The sequence below is a fragment of the Zeugodacus cucurbitae genome, chromosome 2, assembly GCF_028554725.1.
Source record: "Zeugodacus cucurbitae isolate PBARC_wt_2022May chromosome 2, idZeuCucr1.2, whole genome shotgun sequence".
NCBI classification, from domain to species: Eukaryota; Metazoa; Arthropoda; class Insecta; order Diptera; family Tephritidae; genus Zeugodacus; species Zeugodacus cucurbitae.
This window is the reverse complement of record NC_071667.1, coordinates 78,059,538-78,071,906: the sequence shown is the minus strand read 5'-3', so window position 1 is coordinate 78,071,906 and position 12,369 is coordinate 78,059,538. Positions and strand designations below refer to the sequence as shown.

Sequence of the window (12,369 nt, the reverse complement as noted above, 5' to 3'; positions counted from 1 at the left end):
CCACGCCCATTTTCCATTTTGTAAAAAAATCTCAGTTCAACTTCCATATGCCATTTCTTATGTGAAATTTAGTGTTTCTGGCATTTTTCGTTATTGAGTTAACCTACTTTTAGTAGTTTTCAACATAGCCTTTGTATGGGAGATGGGCGTGGTTACAATCCGATTTCCCCCATTTTTGGACTGTATAAGGTGGTACTTAAAAGAAACGACTCTAGGAAGTTTCCTTGAAATACCTTTAGTAGTTTGCGAGATATGTACAAAAAACTGAGTAGGGCCGGGGCCACGCCCATTTCCCCAAAAAAATTACATCCACATATGCCCCTTCCTAGTGCGCTGCTTCATACCAAATTTTACTTACATAGCTTTATTTATAGCTTAGCTATGGCACTTTAAGTGTTTTCGGTTTTCGCCATTTTGTGGGCGTGGAAGTGGTCCGATTACGCCCATTTTCGAACTTAACCTTCTTATGGTGCCAACGAACACGTGTTCCAAGTTTCATTAAGATATCTCAATTTTTACTCAAGTTACAGCTTGCACGGACGGACGGACAGACAGACATCCGGATTTGAACTTTTCTCGTCACCGTGATCATTTTGATATATATAACCCTATATCTAACTCGTTTAGTTTTAGGACTTACAACCAACCGTTATGTGGACAAAACTATAATACTCTCGTAGCAACTTTGTTGCGAGAGTATAAAAATCTGTAAATACACATCAATTCCAAAAATTCTATTATGAATCTGTTGGTTAAAAAAAATAGAAGAAAAAAAAATTTCTCCCATCCCAATTTAGTCTCCAAAATCGAAATATTTGCCTTCTAATTTCGAAGAAAATGGTTATTGAAACACATTATTATTAATTACAGAATGTTATAAAGACTTTTACTTATTTGACGCTATTTTGTTTTGGCATATATCCAAATTAATTTGGGACATACTAAGGCTCATTTTTAAAACTTGAAGCATTAATTCTTTGCAGTGTGAAAACCTCATCTACTCGCTCATAAAATATCAAATCAAAAGAGGCACATTTAAATTTTCTTCGAATTCGCCGCCTTTTGTGCCAATCACTTGCCGTCTGTGTACGCCTGCGACATATTGACTTTCGTCTGCGCTGCGGTTAGTGGCATGAAATGCCAATGACAGCGCTAACGGGACTACACAAAATTGGCTAATAGCTGTTGGTGAAGCCACTTAATTATGTGTCAAGCGCAGCAATGCGCTGCTAATGTTTACGCACGCATGCTTGTTGCATGCTACATACACACACACATGTGTGTGCATTCGACGCTCGTTGGCGCTGTTAATATTTTATTATGTTAATATTTCACATAATTTGCGTTTTTCCGCTGTGTTTTTGAGATGGCCCGCGCGCATATTTCATTAAACTTTTTGTTTGGCATTTTGCGCAATTTAGCGCGCGCACTTGCAGCAAAGCAAGTTTATTTATTTCGCATATTTATGTATTTTTTGTTCGTTGGATGGGCGTAACCGCATAAACCGTTATATATTTGAAAATATGTTTCGAAATTGTCAGTCGTTCGGTTGCTTGCATTTAATGTGTGCTGCAACACCAACAATGCCCAACAAATGTTGTTGCCATTATTGTTGCTTATACGCCCGTAATTAAATTGTATTTGTTATGCGTTTATGTTTGCTTGCTTGTTGTTGTTGTGTTTTTCATACTTTTTCATTATCACCAGTCTTTGTTAGCATAGAATAATATAAATTAATTTCCATCATTTAAGCTTAATTAATTTCTATAATCGCATATTTTGTTATCGCGGCGCAGCTGGCAAAAAATAATAACGGCATATTTTTGCATTACAAAGCTTTGGCGACGAATGTGGCAAATAAATAACTTTTTTTTGGTGAGTTTTTGTTTTGCAAAAAAAAAAAAATATTGCAGATTTTCAGATAAAGCGTCTGTTTTCAATATTAAAGCGGTTTTCAATTGAAATATTGCGGTTGAATTGTTAAAATCAGCAACTACTCAAAGACAAAATTGAATTTAATTGTGGGAGAAAAAGTGATTAAATTCGAACAATTATCATACATAAATAGTTTTTATTTTAAATAAAATGTAAAAAAAAAATCGAAAGAAAACTTTTAACCGGAGCTTCTATTATAAAATTATTAACTGGTTAGTTCTCTAGGTTATTTATGTACAGATATTATTTGAGAGGAGAGTATTTCAGAAATACAAAGTTCTTCTTTAAGGATTAATCTTTCTGAAAAACTCATATTTATTATTTTAGTCTAATTATCTAGACATTAATTCTTAAAATTATCAATCGCATTTATATTTACGTTACGGAGGAAGCAGGTGGAGAGCGACCTGGTTACACTTGGGATCTCCAACTGACGCCGAACTGCGAAGGAAAGAGACGAGTGGCGCGCTCTCATCGATTCGGCTATAACCGGCTAAACGGTTCAACGCCAATCACACACATGCCGTTTTTAAAGACATAGAGACAACTTAGAAACCTTAAAATAAAAACAAATCTGTTTTCAATATCTTTTAATAGGAATAATTAATGGATTTCATGACATCTTCTCGAATTATTATTTGATAATATTTATAGCAATGTAAGTTCAGAAAAAGCTTTGAAGATATGCTCTTCAACACTTACCACTTGCCAAAAATGTGCCCGGCAGTAAAAATGAACAATATTCTAGTGCCTCAAGCGAATGAAGTTACCTATCTTGGTATTCACCTAGATAGAAGGCTTACGTGGAGAAAACATATATCTAGTAAAATAACGTGCATGAAGATAAGAGCTGCAAATTTAAATTGGCTTTTAAATAAAAACTCAAAACTTAGCTTAGACAACAAAGTGCTTTTATACAATGCGGTCATATAGCCGATTTGGATGTATGGCATTCAACTGTGGGGTACGACCTGTGCAACTAATATTGATATAATACAAAGGTTCCAATCGAAAATGCTTAGATCAATCACGTGCTCACCATGGTACATGCGCAAGAAAGAAGTAGAGGACAGCAAATTGAAATATTTATCAAAACTCCGTGATCACCCAAACCCATTGGCTAATGCTTTAGTACATTCCTGCGATCAAACACGCCTAAAAAGAAAGGATATGCCTGCGTACTAAAGAGCAACGTTTCACCAATACAGCTCAATCACTTGGTTGAGCTAATCTAGTTTTTAAATAGATTTAAGATTTTATAACTTGTTGTTAGGCTTAAAAACAAGCAGATTCAATAAATAAGGAAATATTGAAAAAAAAAGAAACACTTAGGTCAGAATAGACGCTTTAAAGGTTGGTGGCTATTAATAAAGGCCTTCGATGCATTTTTCGAGGTAACTGATAACTAATTGCCAACGAGTTGGTCTGTTTGATAGCTATGACTTAATTCTTAGTTTGGTTTGTCATTTCATAATGAACATACTTACTCCGAAACAACGATGTTAAGATGATAAAATACAAACAATCCCGAAAATTTTCTATAGATAAAGTGTGTTTTTTTATATATATGGTTTTCTAGAAATACAAATTTTAATCTGAAGCATCTTATTGTTCTTTTGGAAGTTGCACATATCAAACTATGCGAATTATTTCATTTTATGAAGACCACAGGTTGGTTCAAAGAGGATTTAATAGTGTGCCAGACGCAATACAACAATTTATGGATTGATCGATTTCTCAGCATCATATCTAATTTGTAGCATGATTTTGATAGAGAGTGTATAATGTTTAAACAGTAAAAGATGTCTCTTGGAATTTTCAGATAACGGCTGGTTCATACATACATATGCTTGACATGCAAGTCTAGGCTTGTGTTTGGTCTACATACTAACCGAATAACATTTCGTCTAAAGTACTCTCAAATAATTTGAGAGTTCGACTTTCAGCTTCTTAGCAATATTTTTTACAAGAAGTTCACAGACACTTTTCCATTTCACTTTAAAATATTTTATTACTAGCAGACCGCTCGGGCTTCGCACTGCTTTTAATAAACATTTCAAAAGTTATAAGTTTTTACCCACTCTCCCATACATATGTGTGTACTTTCCCGTTTCTTGCGTGGGTTCGTTTAGAAAAATTAAAATGAGGAAAATTCGAAAATTATATTTTATTTGTAAAGAGCTAGAACTTGATTATGTCCTCTAGCCTTTGGTGACCGTTGTCTTTGTCTCTGATATGGGAACGCTCAGAGTACGACTCCCTAGTGCGAGCTTGTGTATATTAGTTTATGTATATTTCTAATATTTTGTTCTTCAAGCAGCTGCACACTCTCCATACTCGACCGTCAAGCGCTTGTTACTCGACTCTCTGGCACGCGATTGCGATGCGAAGAGAAGGAATGACTTTCAAGACGATTTTCAGTTTCTGATTAAGATTCTCCATCAAGGAGACTTTTTGATACCCTCACCTTCGAACTATTTCCAAAAAGTTGAAATTCTAGCAATAAACAGAGGCTATGTTACTCGGGATGAATGTAGCTTTCCAATGGTGAAAGAATTATTGAAATCGGCACAGTTTTTGAATTTATTCATTACAAACATATATAAAAATGTTTCCTCTTTATAATAGTAGCATAGATAAGCATTTACTTCCTATAAGGGGGTAAGGAATGTTTAATTTTTGAGATATCAATCTAACCTAACTAAATTTGAATATAATTGTTTTATATGAGAGATAGGACAATTATCTTTTTTATTATGAAAGGAGCTATTATCTTAATATATCTTATGTATATGCCTACTTTTATGTAAAATCCGAAATATTGTTTTCAATTAATAATTTGAATTTATGAAAAATATGTTTGAAATTTTTATTTTGTTTCAATAAATTTAATTTAAATGTCACTTAACTTATTTCTCCTAATTTGGTTTGAGAAAAAAAATTGTTTGCTTAAAATCCAACTGTTCAAATATAAACAAGTCATATGTTGGCCAATTTAATTAAATGAATGCCAAAATACATATGTGCCTATACATAGTGCTTGATAAATGCTTATCAGCCATTAATCGCTCATACGCCATAGCGCACGTATGTATCGACTCACACGCAAACACAAGTGCTCTATGTTTGTATGTCCAAATAATGGATTAACTCGTCACTAACAGTGTTTAAATTGCACTGACAATGCGGCAAGAGTACACAAAACGCATTTATGTACAAATAATGAGTGATAAAAATATGCAGATGCCTTCATTAAGCGACACATTATGCAATAAGTTGAAATGTCGCTGGCGCTGGCAACACGGTGGCACATGCCACATTTTAACAAATTGGCTGCGCTCATTATTGACAAATTTAAAGCGATGATAAAAACGAGCAACAACAACAAGGAGAATAACACAGAAGGCAGTGTGAAAAATGCAGCTAATATAGATAAATGCAACAACAACAACAGCAACTAAGGCACATATGTCTGTATGAATGTGCGTGTGACTTAATGCAATTGCTTGTACAGTTAATGTATTAATTACACACGCGCACACACCTCTTTGCACACACCGCTCGAAGTGAAGTGTGAAAAGAAGAAATTTGCTGTGGCGGCCAAGTACCACATTGCTGGAGTGTGTGTGTGGCATGTGGCATGTGCAATGCACGAGTATAATACAAATTCAATTGTGCGCTTTTCACGCTACTTGCAGGCGCACAAAACTTAATTACTCCAATACAGTGAAAGCAATAAAATCGCATAATGAAATAAGGTGCAATAAAACAGATTAAAATAAAATGCGAGAGATTAAAATGAAAAATTTAAAAGAATTCACTGCAAAAATAATATAAAGCGCGCCGCCAATCACACGGTGATAAAATGCGAAAAAACTGTAATCATCGCTGAGGGTGTGAGCGAGACAGCAATTGAAAAGGCATTTAAGTGGAAAAAAAGTGTGGTAATTATGGAAAAAATATGTGAAGTGTGTCAATTTGTGACAGCTGAGTACCGTCTGGCCTGTCAAAAGCAAGCGCACGAGCCTACATACATATTCCAAAAGTATAATACAAATAAGAGTTGAAATTTTTAAAAAAATTTCGAAAATTAAATATTATTACTCTCGAAAGCCGGCGCTTCCAACATCAAAGAAGTAGTAGTCTATTGGAATTTTTTACCGCAATTATCTGAGTAGCTTGAAACAGTAATATCTTAGAAAGATCGCAAATTGCATGTCGTTAATGCAACACGTGTTCACAATTTCAGTGTTCCAAAGATGAGATTCGTTAAGTTTTTTGGAGTAATCTGGTCTTCGCTAATCTCAAGACCAAAAGACCTTAAACTTTTTCCAAAAAGAGCTCATAAAATGGTAAAGAAACGTTTTTTTAAGAATTTATTGCCGAAAATATATAGCGATCTTGCTGATCTCTCCTACCCAAATCGGTTGAGGTTATGATCGTCAGTTTCTTGAATCGATATAATTTATTTGGAGTTTGTTCTAGAGGATTAAATAGCCGAAGAGCCAATGGTCACGCATGTCACTTTTATAGACTTCAGCCCGATTGGAATTGAAACGGTTTGGTCAAAGATATATCAAGGTCGAAGTTCAATGAGGATTGATATATTCTAAATACAGGTACTTGTATCCATTCCTTTGACATGTATCTGGACAGATTATATATTAAGTATTTATTTCATAAAAACACTTTTAAGGGTTGCCGTGGCATTTCTGGGCCTCAATGTGCTTTACATTTGAAAAAAAAAGATTTTTGAGACAAATAATTAATTTTTGAGTTCAAATATCAATATTTTATATTGCCAATAAAATAAAGTAGTTATTGAGACAAGCTGGTAACACCACCCATATATAGGATTAAATTCAATTTCATTTTAAATCCCAGACAAAATATTTATTTTAATTTCTTTCCGATATTTTTTTTGCTTCAATTGATTTTATTTTTCAAAAAAAAATAATTTCCGAAAAAATTCCACGCAACTCTTTTTCAATAAGTTGAATTTGTAGAGAGCAAGCAGAAACACTCAATCACAGCTACATGTGTGTGTGTGTGTGTGAGCAATCAACTCATTCTCACACTCACACCTTAAAGGCATTCATTTAATTGGTATTTTTTAATCAGTGCTACGCAATAATTGAAATTGCTGCCCACCTTGAGCTTATGCGCGAACTTTCCGCCAGACCGACATGCGAGCGAGCGAGCGGTTAGTGAGGTTAAGGCTGAAAAATCCGGTACGTGCAACCGTCGGCCGCCTGCTGCAGTGCTACATAAATAATAAAGACAATCCGCTGCGCGTACACCCCCTTCCGCCCGCACAGTTGTGAGTGCATCATTGCATTTTTATAACTCAATTGCAGCGGCTTATGTGCGTCCGTCCGTCCGACGGTTTGTTCGTCCGTCTGATTCGTCGCCACCGGTTCCGTTTACTTCCCATAGCGTCGCGTGAAATTTGCATATGCTGCATTTCATACATTCCCTACACCTTCCTGTCGCATGCCGACCGCTCGGCTGTAACAGCGAGTTTTTCTCCTTTGATTTTTTCAACTCTCTGCATTTTTATGATCATCGATTGGGTAATAAAAACTTTGTTGTTGTTATCGCTTTGGCAGCATCAGTAAACAACAACAACAACAGTACATGTGTGTGGGGTGAAATAAGGCGGATGAGAACACAATTAAAAATGAAATAACCCAATATGTGATTAAAGTTAAATTAACTGCCGCATTGCTGACAACAACAACAAAAAACAACAAATGCAACTATAAAGAGTGATGAGGTTGTTGTCGAAATTGTCAATAATAAAGATAAAAAATATATCCATACGATTGCATACATGAGGGTGTGTCTTTTTTTGTCTTCCGCTGATCATTTCTCTTCTTCGTATTTTCAATTTGCTTAGAAATATGGTGAGATTTTCGAATCGGAAATTTGAAAGACTTTCGGAACCCTAAAGGTCAATATATGTACATATGTATATTACCTGTAAGCCAAAGTACGAACATTTTAAAAAGAGCCTCCATTATTATAGTGAGGATGATTTTAGATCTTTTGGCAGGCTATCCTTAAAATCGGTACTTGTGCTTCATAAATTTGGCTTCAGAGAAATCAACTTTATTTGATGAGATATTCAAGTAATGAGAGTTTCTGCTCTGGAAAGCATATATTCTCTTTAATTTTGAAAAATTCTGAAAGATAACTCCTCCAAAGCTTGCCCAAGCTATCCTATTTCGTATTTTCAAGTTTTTTATTTCTTAGGAGCAACCGCATTCCATGCGATCAGCCCATATTGTTATCAGCACATCTACCGTATAACAAGATGCTGACTGCTACAGTGCTTGGAAAGCTCTATAGCTCAAAGAGTTTCTAAATTTCGTTAGAATATAATAAAATGCATAAATTATAAAAAGAAGATCTCTCTCAACATCTGATCTGGATAAAAGGTCTGAACTATTAATAACTTATGATGAGCTCAAAATCTTTTTGTTGGTCGAACTAATTTTGATTAGTGTTCTAAATATCTATTTGAGATCTCTGATTTGGCTTCCTTCATTTGTAACTCCCGATACTGCAGCCCTTTGGCTGTCAGCACTTATCCAGCTCAACAAAATCATCGCTGAATAAGATATTGAATGCTAAAGCGATTGAAGAGCTCTGTATGGAGTTGCAAACAGAATTACATAAGAATAAAATAAAATTAATATCTTTTGAAAAGAACTATAAACAGCTTATGATTAGCTTGAAAACTTTCTCGTTTGTCTAACTCACTTTTAGTATTATTTCAAAATTCTATTAGAGATTTTAAGTCAGATTTATCTTCCTTCTCTTGACACTTTGGACCTTTTAATTGCCAGCACTTATTTAGCACAAGAAAATTATAGCAGAATAAGCTGCTGAAAGCTCAAGTGGCTTGGAAAGCTTGCTACCAAGTTGTATTATAGATTTTTGTATGCATGAAATCCAAATATTTTAAAATGAAAAAAACTGTTAACCCTAATGCAAACGCTTCACCACTATTTCATTACAATATTGCAGCAATTTTTTCCTCCGTCGCCATAATGCGGTAGTTCCTACTGAAATTTATGCACTGCATTGCGTGAAATTATTGCCAAGTTCGCGCTGTCGAGTGTTTATCGACGTTCGGCAAATGTTCAACAACTCAATTTTTCTATATAAATATTCAACGATTTTTTTTCTCCGCATACAATTTTAAGCTTTTCCAAGTGTTTTTTTTTTTTTTTGTTTTTGGCGCTTGTTTTATTGGCGCTGGTAGCGCATTTAATAAATTGCGATATTTGGAATTTTAATGGCATACAAATAAATAAATGCATTTCATTTGCGCAAAGAGTGATTAAAAAAATCGACGCCAATAAAAAAGCTTTACATTTATATGAAAGCTATAAGTGTGTGAAAGCTTGTTTTCGTAAATTATTTCAGCAGCTGGCAGATTACAATTTGCATTTCCAAATTGCGTAAAAAACACAAGAAGAGGTCAAATAAATGCATTTTAAAAGTCTATTAACACATTTATCGCACGCCCATTTGCTCGCTTTCTTCTCTACTTTTAATTTTGTTTGTTACTTTGTATTTGTTGTTGTATGCATTACTTACTATATAGTTGTGTGATAAATAAATATAAATTTACTGTTACTTACCGTTGAAACATATGTCGGTGATGATCATCCAGATCAGCGCGAACAGATTGAACCATTCGTGAAATAATCGCTCTCTTTTAGACATGATTGCTTTGTGGCTGCTTTAAATGTGTGTAGATGGAACGTTAGATTGCAGATGAACTGTAAAAGAAGAGAAATTGAGAGATGTTAGAGATTTGAAATTCAGTTTTAACTCATGTGCAAACATATCACATTCATAAAATGATTATTATATAACCCTACAAGCCTATTACCTTGAGTTTCCCATTCATAGTTATGCATGGCTTTGAGTCTTCCGACTCAACATTATATCACTCAGTGATGACTCAGGCTAAGTAATCAGCTTAATTTATTAGTTTGCATTTATAAAAAGCATCCTCAGTCGGCTATCACTTAGTGTTGTCTAAATAGCAAATCTGTTTTCGAGTAACTCTAATGACCAGACCAATAAGCAGCATAAGTAGAGGACATCAAGGCAGCTCGAGCAAATACGAGCTAAGTAAATACACAAAGCGCATACAAATGCAGACGCTGAAAGATACATATAAGCTACATGGATATGTATATGTATAAATTGAAGAGCAGCACTAACTTATGCGCATACGCTTTATACAAGATGCACTGCTTTTAAACTCACTAGCTTACTTGTATGCATTATAAATGCACTCTTGTAGGAACATATATATACATACATAAAGAGAACCGGACAATAACTAGTGCAAATACAGTCGAAAGCACTGCACATGACCACTAAATCTTCATTTGCAATGCGAAATGCACTAAACCAAAAGCAAATACGTTACATGCATACAGACATACAGGCATACAGGCATACATAGAAGTTTACATAAGAGACACAGACATGCGTTCTTTTGTGCATTATACTTCCAAATTTGTGCAAGGATGCGCTAGGACCTCAATAGAGCTCTTGTAACACATGCACATATAGTATATATCTATATATAATTTGCTATTTGTTCAAATCTAAAGCGCTTAGTTCTGCCTTTGCTTGTCTCCTCTTTGCTTTACTTTACAAATATGCTGAAATTCGACACACTTGCTTTTAGAATATTTCTTATTTATCTTCACTTCTATATTTAACCATTTCTTTTGTTGCAATCTCAGGTCGGTTCAAAAGTTGCACAATTAAAAAAAGTTTCAAAAGAAAAGCAAAACCACTCTGGAAGTGGCACTAATGCGCCGCATACACCATACATCTACCAGTGACTGGTAACTTAAGACTAAGCTACTTTTAACTAGACTGAATAGCACTAGAGGTAACCAGTTCAACATAGGTCTCTTTTGACTCGTAAAAGTTAGGTTAGAAAATTGGAAATATTGCTCAAGTAAAATGCGTATATATTTGGATTTTTCATAGATACAGAAGGTTGTTCCTTAAAAGATTTTATATAATCTATACCCGATATGGAATAAAAGAAATCGGTTAGGGTCGAGTGTTCAATGAAGAAGGATGTTCAACGAAGTATGAAGTGATAAAAACAGCAATATACAATATATAAATTTGAGCTTTTAAGCTTTTTCGAAACTTTTATAGATTATTTGAATATTAGTTATTTTGCCAAAAGCTTTCTTGAAGCTTTTCAAGTTTTTGAAAAAGATTTGTAATGCTTTTTGAATGATACATATTTTTTGCAAAGGTTTTTTTTATACTCTCGCAACAAAGTTGCTACGAGAGTATTATAGTTTTGTCCACATAACGGTTGGTTGTAAGTCCTAAAACTAAACGAATTAGACATAGGGTTATATATATCAAAATGATCAGGGTGACGAGAAAAGTTCAAATCCGGATGTCTGTCTGTCCGTCCGTCTGTCCGTCCGCCCGTGCAAGCTGTAACTTGAGTAAAAATTGAGATATCTTAATGAAACTTGGAACACGTGTTCCTTGGCACCATAAGAAGGTTAAGTTCGACCGAAAACACATAAAGTGCCATAACTAAGCCATAAATAAAGATATGGAAATAAAATTTGGTATGAAGGATCGCACTATGAAGGGGCATATTTGGATGTAATTTTTTTGGGGAAGTGGGCGTGGCCCCGCCCCCAAATAGGTTTTTTGTATATATTTCGCAAACCAATAGAGCTATATAAACCAAACTTTCTGCAGTCGTTTTTTTAGCCATTTCCTTATACAGTCCCAAAATGACAGAAATTGGATGATAACCACGCCCCCTCCCATACAAAGGTGAGGCTGAAAATTACTAAAAGTGGGTTAGCTCACTAACCAAAAACGTCAGAAACACTAAATTTCACATAGGAAATGGCAGATAGAAGCTACGCTCAGATTTTTTTAAAAATGGGAAATTCGCGTGGCGTCGCCCACTTATGGGTCAAAAACCATATCTCAGGAACAACTCGACCGATGCCAATGAAACTTGGTTTGTAATAGTTTCCTTACATCCCAATGATATGTCGTGAAAATAGGCCAAATCGCTTCACAACCACGCCTACTTCCTATATACCAGAACATTGAAGACGATCTGAATCGTTAACTTTACAATGTATAAAGTAAGCACTAGTGAAGATATCGATGCAGAACTTTGCACAAATACTACGTTTATAGTGTGGCAGCCCCATTCTAAAAATCACCGGAATCGGACCATAGGTTGTCAAGGCCCCATATAGCGAACATGAGGACGTCGGTACTTCTAACCTAATATTAGGGTTTCCAACTTTCAATGGACTTTATACAACATATATGACGAATATGTGGGTCAAATTGTGTATTATATAATATTAATTAAGTTAAATAAATAAATTGCGA

At 34.8% G+C, this 12,369-nt stretch overlaps 1 protein-coding gene across 3 annotated transcripts in view; it reads right to left on the bottom strand.

The window, feature by feature from the left end:
• The window catches only part of LOC105213295 (uncharacterized), a 266,273-nt gene that overhangs the window by 40,054 nt on the left and 213,850 nt on the right, over positions 1–12,369 (bottom strand). For all 3 annotated transcript variants that reach the window (XM_054225386.1, XM_054225387.1, XM_011186008.3), the window contains one exon: positions 9,588–9,728. In XM_054225386.1, the coding sequence (XP_054081361.1) occupies positions 9,588–9,672 (85 nt within the window). In that variant the 5' untranslated portion in view covers positions 9,673–9,728. The remainder of the gene's footprint in view (positions 1–9,587; positions 9,729–12,369) is intronic.